Source organism: Aricia agestis, chromosome 20 (assembly GCF_905147365.1).
Source record: "Aricia agestis chromosome 20, ilAriAges1.1, whole genome shotgun sequence".
Lineage (NCBI taxonomy): Eukaryota > Metazoa > Arthropoda > Insecta > Lepidoptera > Lycaenidae > Aricia > Aricia agestis.
Window position 1 is genome coordinate 13,756,414 of NC_056425.1, and position 23,037 is coordinate 13,779,450.

Below are 23,037 nucleotides of genomic sequence, written 5' to 3' on the forward strand. Positions count from 1 at the left end.
CTGGCTGACTGGGGGGGAGGCGGCGGAGTACACGTACAGCCCCCCCACTCGCCCGAGCCGACACCCCCACCGACCCCTCGTGAAGGTAGCCACCAGCGCCCATCTGCATACCATGGCCAGGTAAGTGGTCACTTTCTAATTTAGGCAGTTTATGAGGGAATGAGAGAAGAGGTAACTTTCAATGTTACCTTTTTGTAGTGATAGTTGTAACCAGTTTTATTCTTGGGATTTGATAAAAGACTTCGCTATTTTACTTAGCACCGACCAAATTCCATAAATTTTTGATTTTTACTTTTTTTTATTAAAACTATCGAATGCAAGTTGTCTAAGTACACTGTATACAGCAACGGCCTTTCCGTGATGCAAGCCCTTGAAAACTTTCTGTGTTTATGACATAGTGTGTTTATAGTCGCGATCATATGAAGAAATAAGATTTCATGTATCATTTTGTCGGCATCATTAATATGTGTATCATGCCACAGAATATATATTAGTTGTACCAAATCATGCCAAATTATAGCTTTGTAGGGCCTATAGTCTCTGAGCAAAACCGCGGACAGACAGACGGACAGACGGACCGAAACTATAAGGGTTTCTTGTTGACTACGGAACCCTATAAAACTGAAAAATTGAGTCCCGTAAACTACAAAAGTGTTATTATTACCTATTACATTTTCAGTTTTAACCAACTTCCAAAATGAAGGTTATTGTCGTCTAGGAACAGTTCAATCTTCGTTTCCCTTCAACAGTTTTCGCTGTTGTCGTTACTTAATATTAATTACTGTAATAATAACAATTACACCTTCCTCAAATTACAGGATATACTATAGGATGTATGTCTTTAACTGAAAACTACTAAATGGGAAATGGCAAAATTGATGAATTATTTATTAAAAAGGCAATAGCAATGTACATAGTTATTAAAATTTATTTTCTTACTTGTAAAATCTGTCTGCAGCTTACAATACTTGCTTGCAGCAGCTAACTTGCAGCTAATACTTGCATAGTATTATAATATTTTAAATGTGAAATAAGAAAATCGTTTGGCGAATCTTTGACTTTAATAAAATTTATCTACTGCATTAGAGGGCGACTAACCCAAGAAATCTAACATCGTCCTCTCTTCACAAGTTCACACTCACGCCCGTCTTTCATATTAAGTCAGGTGAAAAAGGACTACGCGGATTCATCGCCAAATAAGTTTTTTCTCAATAACTCGATAAAATATATACAACATTTTAAAAATCCGCTAGATCGGTTTGTCAATGATAGAATTTTATACAATGTGTTAAAATATTAACTTAGTTCAATGCACGGTTATGGCAATAAATGAAAAATTCGTGAAAATTAGATGCATCTTTGTGATTTTTTTCTATCGAGAAAATTTTAAATATCGTGTTTTTGCTCAGATCGGATTCTTGGAAATATAATGTACTATTTATGTAGAAAATGAAACAATTCGGGGCTTATTTTCAAGTATAAAAATGAATTATAAAATCAAAAATTTTGGGTTAGTCGCCCCCTTAATGTAAATATTATATGCCCAAAAAGTCCTTTAAATATTACTTAAACAATATTCAGTGTTTCTGCTAAAGCTTTTCTTTACCTTTAGTGCCTTTTCTATTTTAAAACATTTACCCTTGGCAGTTGATAAAAAAATAATATTTCATTCTCATGAATAATGGCTTCCGAAAGTTTGGTCGTGGCAGATTTTTCCATTTAAAATAAGGGTATAAACTGTAGAAAAAGACGGAATATAAATCCTATTCTTCGAAGTTAAGGTAGGATTTGCTTTGCTATAACAATGAATTGTCATGCACGGAAGTGGCGAAAGAATTCCTGAGGAAATAATATTGTTAGGTGTCGAGATTAATGGAAACTGAAACAGGAGATGAACTATTGATGGAGTTACTTTACAATAAGAGAAGGGAATTTTTGATCCTATACAAAGATGGTATTTTCGGATTGGGTTAAAAAAATCCTTTAAACAATAATCTCTCTTAAACTACATTTTAACGGGTTTAAAAGGTAGTAATGTAGATAAAATTATGCATTTCAAAAATGTTATGGATTTCCGTTAAGTTACTGTAATACTAGATTTAATATTCTTTAAAAGTTAAACCATTTCCATTATGTTTATGACAATTTTTGCATCACATATACTTCTTTTCACAAAATATATACATAAGTAGCTGTTGACCGCGACTTCATCCGCGTTAACATAGTATAATAACAAAGATGGAATAGTTTTCTCCTTTTTGTTTTTGTGGTTCCTTATATAAAGGGTAAAAACGGACCCTATTTAAGCAAACGTCAATTGCAAAGGTCAATAAACTTTCATGTTTCTAACTCAAGAAATGACGGACTTTCATTGAAACTTTCTACTCCAATTTCACCCCCTTGGGAGTAGAATTACCAGAAACACTTAAATACGTATCCATTCATTTTTAATCAGTAGCACAAAAATAAAGTTTCATGTTTTTAACTCAAGAAATGACGGACTTTCATTAAAACTTTCAACTCCAATTTCACCCCCTTGGGGGTAGAATTTCTCAAAACGCTTAAATACCTATCCATTCATTTTTAATCAGCAGTCCAAAAATAAACTTTCATGTTTCTAAATTAAGAAATGACGGACTTTCATTTAAACTTTCAACCCCTATTTCACCCCCTTGGGGGTAGAATTTTCAGAAACACTTAAACACGTATCCAATCATTTTTAATCAGTAACCCAAACATAAAATTTCATGTTTCTAACTCAAGAAATAACGGAGTTTCATTCAAACTTTCAACCCCAACTTCACCCCTTTGAGGGTAGAATTTCCAAAAACGCTTAAATATGTATCCATTCATTTTTAATCAGTAACCCAAAAATAAAGTTTCATGTTTCTAACTCAAGAAATGACGGACTTTCATTAAAACTTTCAACCCTTATTTCACCCCCTTCTTTTCAAAATTCCTTCCTTAGTGGGTGTCTATTTAATAAAACAACCCTACTCACCAAATTTCGTGGCTGTAACTTTTACAGTTATTGCTCAGCGATGATAAATCAGTCAGTCGTGGGACTATACGTGGGAGAGCCATGCTTCGGCACGAATGGATAGGCTCGACCGGATAAATACCACGTTCTCACAGAAAACCGGCGTGAAACAGCGCTAGCGCTGTGTTTCGCCGAGTGAGTGAGTTTACCGGAGGCCCAATCCCCTATTCCCTTATTCCCTTTTCCCTTCCTTACCCTATTCCCTTCCCTACCCTCCCCAATTCCCTTCCCATCCCTACCCTCCCCTATTACCCTATTCCCTCTTAAAAGGCCGGCAACTCACCTGCAGCTCTTCTGATGCTGCGAGTGTCCATGGGCGACGGAAGTTGCTTTCCATCAGGTGACCCGTTTGCTCGTTTACCCCCTTATTTCATAAAAAAAAGTCAGTCAGTCAGGACATGTAATTTTATAAGTATAGAGAACACGTTATAATTTACAAAATATAATAAAGTAAAACATGTTCTCCATATTTTGAACCAATGTACTTTACATTCGTTTTTAAACTTCATGTTTTGAGTACTTACCCCAGTGCATTTAAACTTAAAATTGCTACGATTTAAAAATGCCACATGGGGTACAATATTCACCACGCATAAAAATTCCATAAAATTTGATAGCATGTATATAGGAATCTCAGATATAGAATATGGTTATACATAATGAGTAACAACCTCCATTCTTGTCACGTCGCCTGGGGAGACATTCGCCTGTGCTATCAGTTTTGTATGTAAATTCTCTAAGATCCTGTATACCAGATGCTGCTTATATTGTTTGTTATCATGTGTCACCTGTGCTTTCTTTTCCTTGTGCTTCTGTCTCGAAATAGGTTTTTCTAAATTGGAAATGAACGAAACATTCAATTTAGAAAATATCGTTTGTTTTTTGTTTTTTAAAGCTATTTTCCTTTGGCGATTTGATATCATGTTTTTTATCCTTTTCCTGTTTTGTCGAATTCTTGGTTTTTTGTTCATTTTTTTGCTAGTACCAAGATTTTTATTTTGTATGTGGAATATCTTTTCTTTTACCAATTTAGCTTGATTTCTTTTACCATTTTAGGACAATGTTACCCCTTTTTCTATGTTGTTAGGATAGATCCTAGCAAAATTTTAAAATTCATATTTTTGAATACGATAATTAATTAATAATTGTATTTTCAGGCTGGTTCTACTTTGTGCTATCCAGTAACCTTTTTTATTTCATAAGAAAACTATAGCAAGTTTTTTATCCTGTAAATCACAGGATTTACAGGATAAAAAACTTGCTATAGTTTTTTATCCTGTAATACAGCTATAGTTAATGTAATCAATTACAGAATTGATTACATTACACCTGTATTATGTTTTTTCAAATTCAAATGGGAAACTTTGCTTTCATTTCTCTTGGCCCCGCCGCCCCAGACTGAGACTTTCATTTTTCTTGGCCCCAGACGGTTCGCTGTCAGCATCAGACTCATTACGAACTGCTGCCCCCATGATTGATGATGTTCAGCAAAATAAATAGTCGCGGGTCGACGCTCGTACATCATACAAATTGCATCCAACTACAACTAATTATACGAAGGTTGTAGTTGTCTGTGAAAGATGATGGTTAATGATACTGACAGAATATTTTGGTACCGTACTGTGATTTTTCATAAACGTATTGTGTGAAGTTTAAAGTTAAGTCGTCAGCGTTGGCCAATTGTTATGTTCGGTTCGGCAATTTAATTGCGTTATTTTAATAAATTTTAACTTTCCACTTTTAAACCGCCTCAAACTTAGTCACTTCAATAAAATAATATGGGCGAAATACTTTATATGGCAAAACAACGTTGAAAACTGGACAGCTATTTTTGAAAAAAAAATCTGAATAAAAAAATTTAGTTTTTAAATCTTCCTAAAAACAACCAGAATCGAAACTTTTAGCTCTTTCAGAATGTATTTCATTCCTGGCGTATAATATTATTTTCCATTCCACAATACGATACATAAAATATCGGCAAACCCTTGTAATAAATAGTGTACACTTTCCACGTACGATATTGGGATGAAAATTAAAGTATTTCCGACGTCACGTGCCGGAGCCATGCATCAGGGCGTATGGGAAAGTGATTTGGGAGCCAATGGTCCGTGGGATGGGCTACGTGAGAGGAATTCCCAACCTGGAGACAATGGGACATCTGCTCAGAAGCAATTCTTACGTAAATTAGGATGTTTATTTGAAGATATGTTGTTTAATTCAACTGATATTATAGTAACGTTGGTACCAATATTTGGTTTGGTATTTATGTCTTGATCAAGAACAGATAGAATAATTATTGAATTTTATGATAAAATATTTTGAAACTAATTGCTTAATTTGGGTTGTTGATTCTAGATTTTGGAATATCTCCTCGTTATTCGTGACCTTTGACCGCGCCATACAATTAGCGGTAATTTAACAACATTTAGGTAGAGTATAGCCCTGACTCTAGACCAGGGGTCAGCAAGTAGTTTTAGGTGAGGTCCGGATACTGTGGGAAAATTTTAAGGAGGTCCAGAAAAAAACACACTTATCCTATGTAGCTTCCAAATATTATTTTAATTAGTGAAAGTATACGTTTACCTTATCTAAGTATTAATTATAGATACTTGGTATAAAATACATTTAAATATTTCGCGGTCCGAGATTCGATTTTTCGCGGTCCGCCTGTTGCTGACCACTGCTCTAGACGGTATTAAAAGTGGTAGATGAAATTCAAATTCTCAATGAAGTTTCAAAGTAAGATCAAAATGTGATAATGATAGAGATGTGTAAACATAGACCGTGCTGGAGTAATAGCACGTCTAGGAGGTGACTTGCAGTCGCAGTTAATTGCGCGAAACCATACCACTTGCCGGATATCAGTATTTACCAGGTTATGCAATATTAGAACCTATCACCAGGGCGTAAGAAACATTCCATGCGACGCCTAATAACATAATATTATATTGAATATAAAAAATAATCTTGAATATATTAAACGGTGGCCACCGGAGCCAACATTAGTGCAGTAGAGTCGTGAGGATGTACCGGATTTGTGGAGTACTGGTGACGGTCCTGGCGCTGACGGCGAGTATAGAAGGGACGGCTGAAGTCATGAGTCACGTTACGGCACACTTTGGAAAGTCCCTGGAAGAATGCCGCGAAGAGGTAGGTATCCAGGAATTGCATTAACTAATTTTTGACATATTGTTTTAGTTAGTGATGTTAGTATTCCTTCCACCTGTAGTTTTTTATGCGCCCTTATCAATTAACCTTTTTTATGTAACCGTTATTGCATCATAAGCGGTCTCTCCACTTTTGGTCTATGATGGACCAGTAGTCCAGTACACGTGATGAAAAACTTCTAGAGGTTACCGAGGTCCCTTGTGTGCCATAGGCAGATGAATCATTATGATCCACGGTGGCCTAACGCAGGGCTCACTAGTTTCTTAGCTACCGTAGGACACATCAAAATAAAAAATCAAAATCAAAAATATTTATTTCAAAATAGGTTAACAAAGTTAACACTTTTTACCAAAAAAGTAGTTGATGGTAGTGATTGAAATATGATTTCAAGGTTATCTGGTTCCTCAGTCAGGTCTCACCAAGGACGTGATGGAGGAGTTCCAGCACTTCTGGAGCGAGAACTTCGAGGTGGTGCACCGCGAGCTCGGCTGCGCCATCATCTGCATGTCCAACAAGTTCTCCCTCATGCACGATGACGCTCGCGTCCACCATGTCAACATGGCGGACTATATCAAGGGGTTTCCTAATGGTAAGTCATGGAGCATTTCTGATGTAAGGTATTGGAGATCCTCAAGCATTTTTAATTACAGTCAGGAGGCGAGACGAGAAAATTTACATTTTCAACAAAAAATATAAAAATTGGAAAAAATTAGGGGTTTCATAATCTTGAATACCGTATCAACTAGATATTTTGTTATGTGGCCTCGCCATGTTTACGTATTATGGACAAATATGGGCGATAACGAACGTGCTGTGGGGTATATTCATCTAGAATTGCCTATTATCGACGTCGATTATGTATGCAGTGGACAGATATTATATTTTCATGGTTATCCAACAAGGACCAACAACATGTTAAGGGTCATAACTCTAACCTAACCTAAACCTAGAGTATTTTTAAACTTATAGATTTGACAAGCGAATCTAGCATCTAATAATTAAACATTTGGGTTTCTAGGTGAGGTCCTATCAGACAGGATGGTCCAGATGATTCACAACTGTGAGAAGCAGTTCGAAGATATTGACGACGAGTGTAGTCGCGTCGTGAAGACAGCCGCCTGCTTCAAGGAGGACTGTAAGAAGGCGGGCATAGCGCCAGAAGTGGCCATGATAGAGGCTGTACTGGAGCAGTATTAGAACCTGATGATGTGGAACTAAAAGTAGTGAAGACTTTTTTAAGGCTTATATTAATCGTGGCATTTGTGTGTTAAAGAAATAAATAACTGATGCATTTGATTGCTTCTTTCATTGGCATTTTTAGACGAAAGGTGCCGCGACATGGCTATAAAAGTGCCGCGTTACGCTGTTTGATACATTTTCAAATTTATATTGTTTTATGCACCGCCATGCAGTACCTCATTTCGTCTTGTAATGTAATCTGAACGAATGTCCTGCGTGTTGTTTGCTAAATAACTTAAACTTCTATAAAAGCATGGTTTAAAAAATTAAAATCCCACAAATAATGCGTTGATCATCATCACAGTAGTAGACATCATTTAAATATTTAAATACTCTGCTGCAATCTATGCCTTCTTTGAATATATTTTCTACAAGCTCATTATTGTAATGATGGTAATAATGAAGACGTGAGTGGAAGAATCGAACAAGTAACATTTCGTAACATACGGACAATAATTCATTTTTTCCTAATTATTTTAATAAATTTTATAACTTATCTACTTCATAACCTAGCTAATATATCTAACTGCACATGTAATCCATAGTTTTTCTATTTCAAATAATTTTTCCGGTTCTAAAGCCTCCGTTAAAACAAAAAAACGGGTTTTTTTTAAATGTTACTTACCCTATTCATTCACTCACGTCTTGAATTACAAGAGTAATAATTATCCTTTCCTGCCAATCAGAATTCTATGAAACTTACCACTCATCACCTTTTAACGAGATTACTATAATCTGCAGCTTTCCAGCTAATCACTATTGACTAGTGTTTGGAATCTGCAAATCATTGGACATAGCGTTAACGAAGATGCCGCTTGTTAGCAATTATTGTTCGGAGAATGTTAGATCGAGATAATATTGGCATTAAAGCTATGCTGATGGCAATCTTTTCAGCCATTTATATACATACATGCACGCGAAGTGTTGATTAAAGACCTCTATTTTTCAAAGTATGTAAGAGCTTATCTAGGAAGTGCGTATTTATTATGCGCGTATAGGCCCTTGTACTTTGTACACTTTGTTCAAAAGTTATATGCTCGTAGTTTTTTGTACGCATCGTGATAATGCCTCCTTTAATTGACAATTCTTTGAGCATAAATTTCGTGAAAAACTCTTTAGACCGAGCCTTAATAATGCTTGATCATTTTTTGTAATAAGTTTATATTGTCCTTAGCACAGAGCAAAAAGCCTCCCCCAAGGTCTTCTATAGTAATTTTACTCGCTTTGCGCTAACGCCGTCCAGCCTTAATCCACCTCGTCACGCATCTATTATAAACTGTTTTGGAAGCTTTAAACTTATTTGTTAAACTTTATAACGTTACTCGCGCGGTTTCTTCTATTATCACTTCATGTTATAACTGCATAGGATATTGCGCTAAAGCCACCGATTGTCACACACAAACAACAATTATATTTCACCGTGCTATTATGTTTTAATATGCACCTCTTAACGAGGTATATAAGGCTGGTACGAGGTGACATCTGGAAACATGAAGATATTGGCATTATTGGTGGTGGTGGGATTGGGACAGTTGGACGCCTCCAGTGATACCCTTAAGAGCATAACTGCTGGCTTCTTTAAGGTGTTAGATGATTGTAAGCACGAGGTAAGTTAATCTAATAACTTTTGGAAATAATTTAAAACAGGGAAATTTTGACCGATATAAGTTTTTACCGAGATATATTTTAAATTTCAAAATTAATTTCAATTCTTGTTGAATATCAGGTCTGCTCGTAGTGCGTCAAACTGTGAACTAAACAATGAATCCATACACTTTTATTTAAACATCCCAAAGCTTTGGTATCTTCTATTAGAAAGCTAAAGCTAAAGCTACGTCACAAAATTACTCCAAATGCAATTTTAGCTGAACCTTGGAGAGAATGTCCTGATGGAACTCTACCACTTCTGGAAGGAAGACCACGCGCTGCTGAGCCGTGATATCGGCTGTGCGGTGGTCTGCATGAGCAAGAAGCTCAACCTGCTGGATGAGTCCGGGAAACTACATCATGGGAACGCCCAGGAGTTTGCGGTTAAACATGGCGCTGGTAATTAAATTCAAATCATTTGTTTTGTCAAAGAGCACATACTAGTTGTTACGAACTTGATGGTAGAGATTTTTAGGAAATCGGAAATTGGAATAGCGTTCAGATTAACGGTGTCTTAAGTTTTGTCTTCATGTCAATTTTGGCGGCTAAAAACAGCGCAATAATTTTCAAATTAAAATCTAACAAAAAAATAAAAATTAATGCGCAGAAAAAAAGGACCTTGATGATAAGAGATTTTATGAGATAGCCACTGCCTTAGAGCCTGTAGCCTGGACGTTTCCTTTATCGCTTTTTTATGGAATCGCCGATCAAAATTTATGGAACTGACATAGACGAGTCGAAAGCTGCGTCATATTAACGTACTTTTATGTCAATTCCATACATTTTGATCGGTGATTCTATATAGGAGCGATAAAGAAAAGGTCTCGGCTAAAGGGCATGTTATTTGTGAGGTTTGTAACACGAGACTTAACTACAGTCCTAAATCCTAACTGCTCTTACCACTTAAAAAATAACATAATACCCATCAATCCCCAAGCGGCAGCCGGCCGCCGCATAACAATTGAAAATCTATTGTGTCTGCGATACCCACGATGGAGGTGTTAACGTCTTCACCCATCTCTTCTAGACCAGACCATGGCCCAGAAGCTGATCACCGTCGTCCACGAGTGCGAAGGCCAGCACCAGGGTATAGACGACGAGTGTCTCAGGGCGCTGGAGGTGGCGAAGTGCTTCCGCAGCGGCATGCGCCAGCTCAACTGGGCGCCTAAGCTGGATGTCATCGTGACTGAGATACTCACTGAATTGTGATTAAAGATTTTCATTTGCCTTTGTTTTTTTTGTCTCTTTTTATTATAGAGGGTTTGTTTGAATTGTGATCATGTCATAGGAAAATACAGGAATAGTGCAGTTACCTTTGTAATTTGCTGGTTGTATTTTGAAAGTTATTTTATGTCAATATAATATTATTAACATAAGTATTTATATATTTCATTTACACTCCCCGTGCGAACAGTCGACCGCGATAAAAGTACCAAAAGAAATAGAGGTAGAGGGTAGAGTCTACTTACCAAAAATATATTATCATTGTTTCCTTACTCGTTCAAGTTTTGTGGTAAAGTACTCTATTATACGTTTGTATTTTTTTTTTATTAAACAAGGGGGCAAACGAGCAAACGGGTCACCTGATAGAAAGCAACTTCCGTCGCCCATGGACACTCGCAGCATCACCTTTTAAGAGCAGACCTTTTAAGAGGGAATAGGGTAATAGGGGAGGTTAGGGAAGGGAAGGGAATAGGGGAGGGTAGGGAAGGGAATAGGGTAGGGGATTGGGGCTCCGGTAAACTCACTCACTCGGCGAAACACAGCGCAAGCGCTGTTTCACGCCGGTTTTCTGTGAGAACGTGGTATTTCTCCGGTCGAGCCGGCCCATTCGTGCCGAAGCATGGCTCTCCCACGTTTTTTATTTTGTATTGCAAGAGATGGCCCATGTTGGATGTGAGTAGCAGGAGATCGGTCATCTTGGTGTTTATTGAGAGAGGTATATGTCCAGCGTCCACCGTTTACACCGTTTACATCATATCAGCCTATACGAGTAGTATGCTTGGAATCATAATACAGCAGTATTATGATTCCAAGCATACTATAGGCTGATATGATGGTTGCAAAAGATATAGCATAGCTGGCATTTAAGCTTTTATCTTCTCAGTATACGTAGAAATAAACAATCTATTAGGCCATAAACTACTCCACACTCCACAGAAACCTCTCGGTATTTGAGGTTTGGTGTTATGGGGTCGTAACTTACGCCTCTGTATGGGCTTTGCAGGTACAATAGACCCGTGAATAGCGAGTGATCAGATTGAGACGAAGTGTCATTAATTAGTGGTTTAGGGTAAGCCTCCCTATTGGCTGCAATGCCAGCTTTAGCAGGCGCTCAGGGTGCTGGTAGAGCTTAAAAAGCTTACTACAGCGCAATTTTTTGTCTGCCTTCGGCGCCCCTTTTTAGCCGGCGCCATGGGCGGTGGCCTACAAACACCGTGCCAAAGTCTGCCGAACTTAAACGACGTTAGTCGAGTGTTAGGTTTATTTTCGTTACGGAATTTTTTGATTCAGCCGATTAGCCCGCGATAGCCTTGCAATAGCTTAAAACGAATCTATAATTATAATTTAGTATATCAATAGGCATTTTATCAAAAAAATTCTATATAAAATTAGCGAGCTCGTCAACCCTTATCTAGCCATATTCAGCAGATGTGAAAAACACGGTTATGTTTATTGAATTCGAGAGGAAACGCGGGAATCCACCCCCTTTGTCGACGCGCCTGAGCCCTGGCACTACCTTTTACAATTTTTCAATTTCAGGGATATTTTTACCCATTTTGATCATCTTTTTTTTTCAAGTAAATAGGTACTATTTTAGTTAAATCTTCTTTCTCTCTTATAGTTAATTAATAAATTACATATTGTTATGTAAAAAAATATCTCAATATTATTGTTACTTAATTTTAATGGGAGTGAATTACATTTTTTGTATAGAAGAAACCATGCGAATAATAAGTATGAAAGTAAAAAACCCTACTGTGCCAATCATAACAGAGCACGTTTCCCAGACTGTTTTCTGAAAATACGAGCTTTTTCCCACGGCTTTGCTCGCGTTAGCAAGTATTATTAAATACAAACTTTCATCCCCTATTTTGACCCCTTGGGGATAGAATTGATCAAAATCCTTTCTTAGCGTGCCCGATCCGTCCAGTGGTGTTGGCTGTGCGTTGTTAGATCACCAATCACCATGTCAGTCAGTCACCTTTGAGTTTTATATTATATTATGAAAATATTGATGACACCTTACTCCTTAATCATCCAAATCGAGTCTTAGGTTACAAATTAAGGCGTTTTTAAATTAAAAGTAAAATAAAATAAACAAAGTTAATTGCAGTATAATTTCTATATATTATTATATACATTATAAATATAATATTTGAAATCAGTTTTGCTGTTTGCACCATTTGCTCCCCGCCCGCGCGAGCTCAACTTTCAGGTCTGGTAGGAAGGCAGTGGTTGTCAGGGAAGTCCTCGGCGTCCTTGATTATACCTGGTTGATAAGATATAAAACTTTTAGGGTCTGTTTCACCACTTCCCGATAAGTTCCGAATAGGCTATTCACCACTTAAATTGACAGATGAAGTATGGTGAATCTGTCAAAAAAGTTGTGAATAGCCTATTCGGCACTTTATCAGTAAGTGGTGAAACAGGCCTTAATTTTATAGTTTATATCGGACTAAATATTACACAATACCTTTATCGTCTAGGAACCGTATATTTTCTGCAAAAATACTATTTATTCTAATTTATCCTTTCCCAGAAAACAGAGATATTTAGGGTCAGTGTGCGAAAGATGTGTCTTAGATCTCATTATTCAGCTAATTAGTTAAGAACCATATGGTTATAGTATTGATGCTATTGACTCAGGCTTCAAATGCATTAGTGACATAATAGACACTAAAATGTCTACCTCGGACATAACTTCCTCTAGGATCTCCTCCATGCTGGGTGCCCACTTGAGCTCGTGGATCTTGGTGCGGAAGCACTTGGACGTCTCCAGCGCCCGCATGCACGTGTCGCTCATCTCTAAGAACTGCTTCTCGCAGTCCAAGATCATCGTTGCCACCTGCTTCGCCACATCTTCGTCTGAAAGGATGGTGTGTGTAAAATCCCTAAGAGACGGTTACTTATTCTAATAAGCCAATGGCGGTCCTAATGTAGTACTTAGTTATATTCACTGCTCTTATTGCTATCAATAAGGAAGTTTTTCAAGGTAGAAGTGGGAGTTTGTTGTTGTTTCTCGTAAAAACTAACGGATTTTGATGCAATTTAATACACATAGTTCAGGTTACGCATAAGCAACGTCTTATACACATGTAAGAAAATTTTCTTACATGTGTATAAGACGTTGCTTTTTATCTATGTAGAATCAGGAACAAAGCAAACCATCTATAAACGGTGTTCCAAAAGGAAACATATAACTATTTAAGTTTTAACCTACCAGCCCCATGTTTCTTGGCGAACTCGGTCGCGCTGTCATGGTGTATGCCGGTGCCGCCATCATTCAGCATGTCGTGTTTCCCCGCCATGCACATCACCATGCAGCCGAAGTCCCGGTTGAGGAGGGCGTACTCCTCCCGCCAGTAGTTCTCGATGTCCTTGATTATGTGCTCGCCGGCGTCCAGCTGGGAATATCGATTATGTTATGCTGTTAAGGTCTTAAATGCTTTGACAATATCTATCACCACTAGCTTGATGTCAAGGAAGGATACCTGTTGATGTGGTTTGTAGCACCTCCATCGTTTGTATCGCAGACACATTCGATTTTCAATTGTTATGCCGTATGCGGCAGCCGGCTGTCGCTTGGGGATTGATGGGTTAATAGCAGCAGATTTTTCAATCGCTCTTATTCCATTCATTCAGTAACATTATCGCATTGAGGTTTTCAACTATTAGTAAGGCGAAGTTGGTAAATCCGATTTAAATTTTAGGGCCTGGGGCCATATTCACACATTGTGGATTTGGCCTCAGATATTATAAAGAAACCTCCGAGTTGTTTTAAATAGACTGATTCAGGTTGGGGGCTAATATTTGTTGTCACATTTTACGAGATTTCCCTGTCCTTGAGTAAAAACAGTTTTAAATACCCTTTGGGTTTTGGATAGCAACAACAAAAATATTACTTACCTCTTCTCTACATTCGTTGATAACCTTGGTGAAACCAATCGATAGCTTCTTCATGATGTCTGATGATGGAGTCACTACTGCCAGATAGCTGATGCTGACCAGGGCCACGAGCAGCCATTTTGTCGTAGCCATCTTGGATAAATGTATGAGAGATATGCAGCCTTTTATATGCATCCATGATAAACAATTAAAGGGAATTAATTACCTTTTTTTCTTATTTCTAAATTTTGGTTCTGTAGATTATTGCTATTATGAATATGAAGCCCAAATACGTGGTAGAATCTTTCCTAGTTTCATCATAGAATGTTCAGTTATGTGTTTTTCATCTACTAACTCATAACTTCAGATTCTTCATGTATTATAAGGTTTGGGTATTATAGTATAATTTGAAATGTACCTATATCGGTATGCTGCTACTGCTGTAGATAATTTTACAAGACTCTCAACCTCTAATTTATTTAAAACTAATTAAAATATTTTTCCAGCAAAAAAGTTTTTTATGCAAAAATGGACTCCTAAATTTGTAGAAAAATAATAATAAAATAGGTCTTACGACGGAAATTCTTAATGACTAGCTGAGCTGTCCACAGCCTTATAATTTTTTTCTGATCATGTTATTATGGATTAACTGACATAATGACACCATGTCAATATACTGAAGAAAACCATGTAACTATTGTCAAACACTTGGTTATTAATTTTGACATGATCTCTCTGATGTCCTATCTTCCTATAATTACTTAAGTTTATGTTCTAAATAATAGCAAAATAATTAAATAACACAAGAACATCAACTGTATATCAATTATCGTGTAAAAATTATGGAATCTTTTCAGATTTTCTCCTGAAAATTTAGTTTCTCAAGTTTGTATAAAATATTGTCAGTAAATGTCAAAGGGCTCCATTGAAACAAAAAATATTGTAAAATATTGTTGCATTTATTACAATAACCACACCCTGTAGACTGAGCTGACGAGAACTGACGACTGGAGACTTTAATCTGACCAGGAGGCGTAGCGATGGTCATCGGTCACTTGGTCATATTCCTTCTGATTGGAATTCTTATTCTGGTTTTACCTGTAGAATAATTTGGAATATTTAATATTATATTGACAAGTACTCTTGCTATGAGTAGACCACGATATAAAATATATCACACGATAGATTACCTCCGCTTTCTCATTAAAATATTCTGAATAAGTCATTTATTTTGTTGTTAAGATTGCAGCTCTACAATGATAGAGAATTTGGAAACATTTTGTCAAGTAAGATCATGTCACACGCATTTGGTATTTAAAATAAAATTGTAAGTGTCAGTCTTATAACTCCAGTAATAGCATTCAATAAATGGTTTATAAACTCAATTAAAATAGATACAAATTTTAAAGCATGGCGTGGCACTGCAATGGTAATTATAGCCAAGGCCTAAGCTCATCCTTAATTCGGCGTGAAGTTATTATCGAATGCAACTTTTCTAAGTTCCTGTCTACTCACATCAGTCATAATCTCTTCGATGATCTCCTCCATGCTGGGCGCCCACTTCAGCTCGTGGATCTTGGTCTTGAAGCACTTGGAGACCTCCAGGGCGCGCATGCAGTCGTCATCGGAGGGCGCGTTGGGGTTCTTGTCGCATTCGTGTAGCATGGTCACTAGCTGTTTAGCTGTGTCGTCGTCTGGAAGAAATATGAGTTGGCTACAAGTTTAAAATACAGTTAACGTATTGACTTTGTTTAAAAATGGTACATAATATGTCAATAAGCACTTTGAGGCCATTAAGGACTTATAAGACCAACTTATAAGTTTGCGTGTCTTTTCCGTGGTCGAAAACAAATACATGTTTTCTTTGGATTTTTAAAAGTAAATACGTTCTAGGTCAGGTAGAATTTCCTTCATAATATGGCGTTAAAAGTTCTCTCACCAGCGCCATGTTTCTTGGCGAACTCGTGCGCGTTGTCGTGATGCAGGCCGTCCTCGGTCAGCAGGTTGTGTTTGGACGCCATGCACAGCACCATGCAGCCGAACTCGCGGTTCAGCAGCTGGTAGTCCTCCTTCCAGTAGTTGGTGAAGTCCTGCATTATGTGGTCGCCCATGTTCAGCTGGAATAGATGTAAAATTGAAGTGGTTTCGTTAAGTAATCTCTCAATGAATGCCTTTGTCAATATTCGAGGGAGTTCCAAAGATGGGCGGGGTGGTATGCCTGGTAAGGCTAGAGCCCATTGATGTTGTATTTAGAAAACTCGATGGCATGATGCAGGATTGTGATGGTAGGTGGACTGCACAACTTCGAATTAAACATTTATGATTATTTCTAGACAGGAAATTTCGCAGCAGCTTCTGTTTTGCAGCGATCAAAGCTAGCCTATGTGCTTCCCCGTGGTTTGCTTTTCCAAAACGAACCCTAAGAGAAATCTTTCCTCTTTCCTGTCATAATTTCGCTCACCTCAGACCGACACTCGCTCAGAGCTCTCCCGAAGCCGATAGTGAGCTTCTTCATCACCTCCTGCGTGGGTGTGACCACCACCAGAACAGCCGCCATCACCACGAGGTACACCACGCGCAGACCCATCTTGTCAAGTACAATTAATGATCGATGTCCGACAGTTTTTATATTGACGACTTGTTTTGATTTTCATTCATAAATCGATTAAATTTGGTGTAGGGTTCCGTAGAAATAAGGGGGCAAACGAGCAAACGGGTCACCTGATGGAAAGCAACTTCCGTCGCCCATGGACACTCGCGGCATCAGAAGAGCTGCAGGTGCGTTGCCGGCCTCTTAAGAGGGTAGGGATGGGAAAAGAAGGGAATAGGGGAGGGAAGGGAATAGGGTAGGGGATTGGGCCTCCGGTAAACTCACTCACTCGGCGAAACACAGCGCAAGCGCTGTTTCACGTCGGTTTTTTGTGAGAACGTGGTATTTCTCCGGTCGAGCCGGCCCATTCGTGCCGAAGCATGGCTCTCCCACGTATAAAGTCTACCTATATAGGTAATGTTCGCTGATAATACTTGCTGTATGTATTGGAAAATATAGGCTGACCTCACCAGACTCTTTTCGTACAAGATTACTTCTTTGAACATTCAAATTACACATGAATTTTTGGCTGTTTCTTTGCTGTTGCAAAATACAAAGTCACCTACGGGTCGATCGGCGTTTCTGTTTATGAGGCATCTTTAACATTTATTTACGGATCTCTAATCCAATTAAAACCTTTGAATGGTTTTGTCTTGTGATCGTGGGCGGATCCAGTCGTTGATGGGCACGCATCACCTGTCACTCAGTGACAATTAGCGCTGCTGGTAATGAGTGCCCGTGATCGCGTCAATTGGAGATGACACCTTGTAATTATAGGTAATTGTGTAAATGTAATTTATGGGACATTTTTGTACAAAATATGTAGCTACAAAAATTTAATCATATTGTGGTAAAAATAAATTTTTGCTATTCGTCAAATTTAGGACGGGTCTTAATTTTATTTAGCTTTTAAGTATTCGGCCGAAAATGTAGGTAGAGTATACATAGCTATATATATATATATATATATATATATATATATATATATATATATATATATATAGCAGCTATATTTTTTAAAGCTATTTCTAGTTCAAATTTACCACGTGACTAATTAACAACTAATTTAAAGCCGTCAACATAAAGTATAGGTGTAATATGGGGTTAGCGAGTTAACGCTCCGCGTGATGTGACACGACATTGTGCTTAGGGCGACATTAGCTGTGTTAACTTCGATAATTCTCTGTAGGGTGTGTGCATTGTACTATCAGAGAAGTTTATTCATATACAGATGGCAAATCTACGTAATTTGGTCACATTACGTCAATCCTAGCCGAAAGATCACATCTAAGGGCCAGGCCACAACACTGCGTTGCGGCATCGCATCGTATAAATCTACGACGCCGTAGAACGCATCGTGAAAATTTCCGATGTAAAGAGTGCTATTATACCAATGATGTTCTACTTATACAGATCTGTTACGTCCATACTATTTTCCGGCTTAAATCTCTTCCAAACAATTTTCAAATTCACAATTGCAAACATTGACAAATTTGACAGATAAGTGAAACAAAAGATACGAAAAACCATTTACATAAAAGAGACAGTTCTATTTTTAAGCATCGAATCGTATCGCTGTCTCTTTCTTCGCCTGAGCTATGACGAAAATTCGATTTATTCCAGATTGTTCGAAAAAATAATTGAAAATGTAAATAATCGAGGTATTTACTGCAACCAAGACATGTGGTAAGAGACTCCATGTGTTTTGTTTACTTTTGAGTCACAATTGGTACATTTTCGAAACACACACGACGGCATTTTCCATTTATTTAGGTAAGACAAGACGTGGCACGTTCGTGACTGCGCTCGATGCAGACTAAACAACAGACGGCCCAATTGGGCCGTATTCGAATCTTCACAACGCGCGCGGTAGTAACATATCTGCTTTGAGTATTTCATCATTGTATTATACTATATGAAATTTTTGCGTTGCGACATCGCGTCGCATTTCTGTGCGATGTTGTTTTTGCGATACGACGCCGCAACTCAGTGTTGTGGCCTGGCCCTAACATTAAATTGACATAATCCGACCAAATAACGTAGGTCCGTGATCTGCCTATGATTCAACTTCTTTGATAGTAAACTACAAATACCTAAACAAGACCTTTGACTGAAACCCGCTAGTTTGAGGTTCAGGGAATGCTTTAACAAGGATTAGTAAACTAAAACTATTAATGGTACTGCTTAAGTGTCGACAACAATGAAACATGAATTCGTACTCTATGCTGATTTGTTTTCTTTTATAAAATAAGGGGGCAAACGAGCAAACAGATTACCTGATGGAAAGCAACTACTGTCGTCCATGGACACTCTTAACACCAGAAGAGCTGCAGGTGCATTGTCGGCCTTTTGCGCTTTCATCTTGAATATCTGTAACTACGGAGCTTTTTCAGAGCTGGTGAACTTTTTTCAAACTTTTTGATGCTATTTATGATACATGATTTAAGAAACTTCTTTCCTTTTTTTTATCCCCTTAATAAAAGAGAGTCTTAACTCTTAACTATTTTAACACGTGTGACAATGGAAACGTTCCCATATCAGTCGCGAATCTGGCTTGGGCGGGATTGGGCGGGCTAGGGCGGCTAGGGCGGCACATTACTCACGTCACCCTGACGCAGCTGCGGGATTACCTGATAATACTCCATTTATCTCAATTGTCGGATAATTGATTGTAATGAACACATACAGTTAATGTAAGTCTGCGAATGTACTGTGTTGGCAAGAAAAGGCTTTGTTCGGGCTTAATAGGAACTTTAATGGATTTTGAAAGAGTATACTAGCTGTCCCGGCAAACGTTGTTTTGCCATAATATTATTTTCCCTGTTTTCCTGCTTTTCTCTTGAAGTTTTTTCTGATTTTTTTTTCAATAGACCTCACGGAGCCCGAGACCTTTCCAACGAATGCAAAACCGTGGAAATCGGTTCGTGCGTTCTGGAGTTATAGCGTCAGGAAGGAAAACCCGACTTGTTTTTATATATTAGAAGTAGCGATTTTACATTTCAATTTTTCACAAATTATTGTGGATTTTATGGGACATGAAACAATCTTCTTATTTTATTATTTCTTTGACATATTTCTCAAGTTATCGTGGTGAGTTGAGTGTGCAAGATTTTCGATTATTATTGGTGATGCATTTTATTTGTTGTCTAATTTCAAGGTACTTTTTTTTAATTCTACCACAGAATAGATAATAGTACAAGTAATTCTACTTAAAATTCGCAACATTCCGTTTCGTTCAGAACGAAAATATGCTCAATCACTAAGATAAAAAATCTTGTCTTTTTTGGAACTCAAAGTTTCCATATCCCTTATGTTTTCATTAAAAAACGGTGTAACGGTTTTTAGCATAAAATAGTAACAGAGCGACTGACATTTAAACTATCGCATTTAATATGGATAAAATGGATGAAATTTATTACTACGTATTTTAACAGACAGGGAAAATAAATTACCCGAACAGTATATCTCTGAAATGCTGGACGGCATATTTAGCAAATGAGTGAAAAAGTGGACAAATAGCGGTGAGTTATGGGGCCGCGGATGCCCCAAACGTTGGCGCCGCGCCAGCGCGTGATGCATGACCTGTCCAGTTATTCATTACCACGTTGTTGGCCCCACCGAAATGAAAAACACTGCAGTGATACGGGATGTCTACTGTCTACTAACTGTCTAGTCTTTTGATTTCTGTCATGCATAAATTAATCCTTAGATCGGGGATTCTTGGAAATCTTTTGTTATTCTATTGCTGTCGCGGTCACCGGTGTCCTTATGGGGCTTGATGGACGTCCTATTCTAAGTGTTCTTGGGCTACAAGCCTAGCACGTCGTTGTCGTCAAAAATTATAAAAAATATAATATATTATCATGACTTTTTATACTATAATTATAATTAAAACTAATATAATTTTGTTTTTGTTACAGGTAAGCAAGTCTTTATAATAATAAAGAAAAGCAAGTCTTCAAAATGTTATGTAAGTAGTAAGTACTTTACTATTAGACAATAAATAGATAAAAAATTGATACACGACAAAATTATACAAAAATTAATCCCTCTTATAATCTATACTAATATTATAATTTTGCAGAGTTTGTTTGTTTGTTTGTTTGAACGCGCTAATCTCAGGAACTACTGGTCCGATTTGAAAAATTTTTCTACTGTTGGATAGCCCATTGATCGAAGAAGGCTATAGGCTATATTTTATCACGCTAAGATTAATAGGAGCGAAGAAATAGAGGAAAATGTGGAAAAAACGGGGGAAAATTATATGAAAGGGCTTATTTGAACGCGCTTTATTGAATGTACCATAACTTCTTGGTGGAAATTCATGTTTCACAGTAATAATATACACTTTTCATGCACTTTTTCCACTTTTATTAATAAAAATTATGTTTTACACGACTGGTTTCTATAAAATCATCATCAGGTGCTAACCGGTCGTGTAAAACATACTTGTTATTAATAAAAGTGGAAAAAGTGCATGAAAAGTGTATGTTATTACTGTGATAAGCAATTTTAAATATTTTCTCTCCGTTTTTTCCACATTTTCCTCTATTTCTCTGCTCTTATTAGTCTTAGCGTAATAAAATATAGCCTATAGCCTTCCTCAATCAATGGGCTATCTAACACTGAAAGAATTATTCAAATCGACACCAAAACCAAAACATTTTTGTGGCCCGCATGAAAAAAAGGTTGGGGACCACTGGTCTAACATATTGGTAATTTCACACGACAGACAAAGATAGCGAATCTTAAACAGTTAAATAACAAATAAAATGCGTTTAATACTAAGAGCCCTAAGAGGGGTATAAGAAAATCGGCAGGATTCAAAGCAAATTGCATACTTTTAAGCTTAGACTTAGCTTAGCATAATGTTGAGACGATGGAAGCCTAAGTAGGGTCTGGCGTAAGTGTTGTCTTATCTCTGCCTCATTAGGCCCTTATGTTAAAACCCTTGCTGGCCCTTGGCTGGCCACTTATGAAGGTCCTTTCGGCCACTTTGTCCACTGTAATCCCTTAATTTCATCTTGAGCGCTCTTTGGACTTTGAAGTGTGTAGATAGGGCGGGATGAAATTAGCGTTTAAATGGTCATGTCCTTTGCAAATAATTTGATTTTTTTTTAACTGAGATAAATACTGAACCACACTCAAATGTAATACAAGTTATTATGTTTTGTTTTTATAGCGTAAAACATAACCTGTTAAAATTAAATCGTGTAAATTTGTAAACCATTGAAAATTTTTACAGGTTTTGAATAAAGAAAACCCTGCGGTTAAAGAGATTTTGAATAATTAGTAGTCTCATTTTAGGTTACACAGATGAATGTGTGTTTATTAGTACCTCACGCAATAACCAATGAAAGAATAATCATTTTTGGGATGGTAATAGTTTAGGCTCTGGATTTACACGTAGGCTACTTTTATCCAGAAAATGTACAGTGTTCACTATGGATACTGCATAATACATTAGTTTTTCCTGTAGCAGAGCCACATTATATAATATGATTTACTTTCCAAATAACAGTAGGTAACTATGTAATAAAAGTAAAACCATCTACATTTTTAAAACAAAAATGTCCTATCTAAACATTTCTAAATCTACACGATTGACCGTCAATTTAGCAATCAGTCACGAAGCGATAAGATTTGCCCGGACGGACAGGACGGGGATAGAAATGACCCGGACAAACCCGGATAAACCCGGGATATCCGGGCTCGTCTTGCCAACTGCCCGGATCACATCTTGTCGTAAAGACGGACCTTTTGAGCTAGAGATTTTGTAAGATTTCCATTGTCCTTCAATAGTATAAAATTACTTTGAGGCTGGATTTTAATAGATTGGACTTTGGAGAGACCGTATCTATGATTATCTTATACAATCTCATGAAATTAATTTAAGTTTGTATTTAAATAGCTTTTTTTACATAGTGACTAGAAAAATAATTTTAATCGTAGAGAACCTGTTACGGGTAAGTACTTGGTAAGTTTACTGAAAACCTACTGCAGGTTTTCAGTAAACTTACCAAGTACTTACCCGTAACAGGTTCTCTACGATTAAAATAATTTTTCTATTAATTGTGCTACGTTGATTTGAATCGTTTGTACAAATTGTTAGAATACCTACATAATATGTTTTTTATGCACACTATTGACCTTCGTGCGAAGGTGCGTACTTTGTGTATAATTTAGCAATTATGCGCAAACGTTATATCTTGATAATTATGTATATAATTACATTATTTGATAA

The 23,037-nt window shown here is 37.2% G+C and overlaps 4 protein-coding genes across 4 annotated transcripts; 2 read left to right on the forward strand and 2 right to left on the reverse strand.

The window, feature by feature from the left end:
* Positions 1 to 6,031: 6,031 nt before the first annotated feature.
* LOC121737074 (general odorant-binding protein 2-like) lies at positions 6,032 to 7,504 on the forward strand. The gene is made up of 3 exons (XM_042128620.1): positions 6,032 to 6,190; positions 6,617 to 6,797; positions 7,227 to 7,504. The coding sequence occupies exons 1-3, from the start codon at positions 6,065 to 6,067 to the stop codon at positions 7,403 to 7,405; spliced, it is 486 nt and encodes a 161-aa protein (XP_041984554.1). The 5' UTR covers positions 6,032 to 6,064; the 3' UTR covers positions 7,406 to 7,504.
* Positions 7,505 to 8,928: 1,424 nt separating this feature from the next.
* LOC121737091 (general odorant-binding protein 1-like) lies at positions 8,929 to 10,406 on the forward strand. Its single transcript, XM_042128638.1, has 3 exons — positions 8,929 to 9,054; positions 9,313 to 9,493; positions 10,122 to 10,406. Exons 1-3 carry the CDS (start codon positions 8,938 to 8,940, stop codon positions 10,301 to 10,303), a joined length of 480 nt encoding a protein of 159 aa, XP_041984572.1. The 5' UTR covers positions 8,929 to 8,937; the 3' UTR covers positions 10,304 to 10,406.
* A 2,125-nt stretch (positions 10,407 to 12,531) lies between these two features.
* LOC121737298 (general odorant-binding protein 1-like) lies at positions 12,532 to 14,347 on the reverse strand. Its single transcript, XM_042128932.1, has 4 exons — positions 14,225 to 14,347; positions 13,539 to 13,722; positions 13,008 to 13,183; positions 12,532 to 12,587 (listed from the first exon to the last, which is right to left on the reverse strand). The coding sequence occupies exons 1-4, from the start codon at positions 14,276 to 14,278 to the stop codon at positions 12,582 to 12,584; spliced, it is 420 nt and encodes a 139-aa protein (XP_041984866.1). The 5' UTR covers positions 14,279 to 14,347; the 3' UTR covers positions 12,532 to 12,581.
* Positions 14,348 to 15,149: 802 nt separating this feature from the next.
* LOC121737297 (general odorant-binding protein 1-like) lies at positions 15,150 to 16,790 on the reverse strand. The gene is made up of 4 exons (XM_042128931.1): positions 16,665 to 16,790; positions 16,143 to 16,320; positions 15,719 to 15,897; positions 15,150 to 15,301 (listed from the first exon to the last, which is right to left on the reverse strand). Exons 1-4 carry the CDS (start codon positions 16,788 to 16,790, stop codon positions 15,287 to 15,289), a joined length of 498 nt encoding a protein of 165 aa, XP_041984865.1. The 3' UTR covers positions 15,150 to 15,286.
* Positions 16,791 to 23,037: the final 6,247 nt, after the last annotated feature.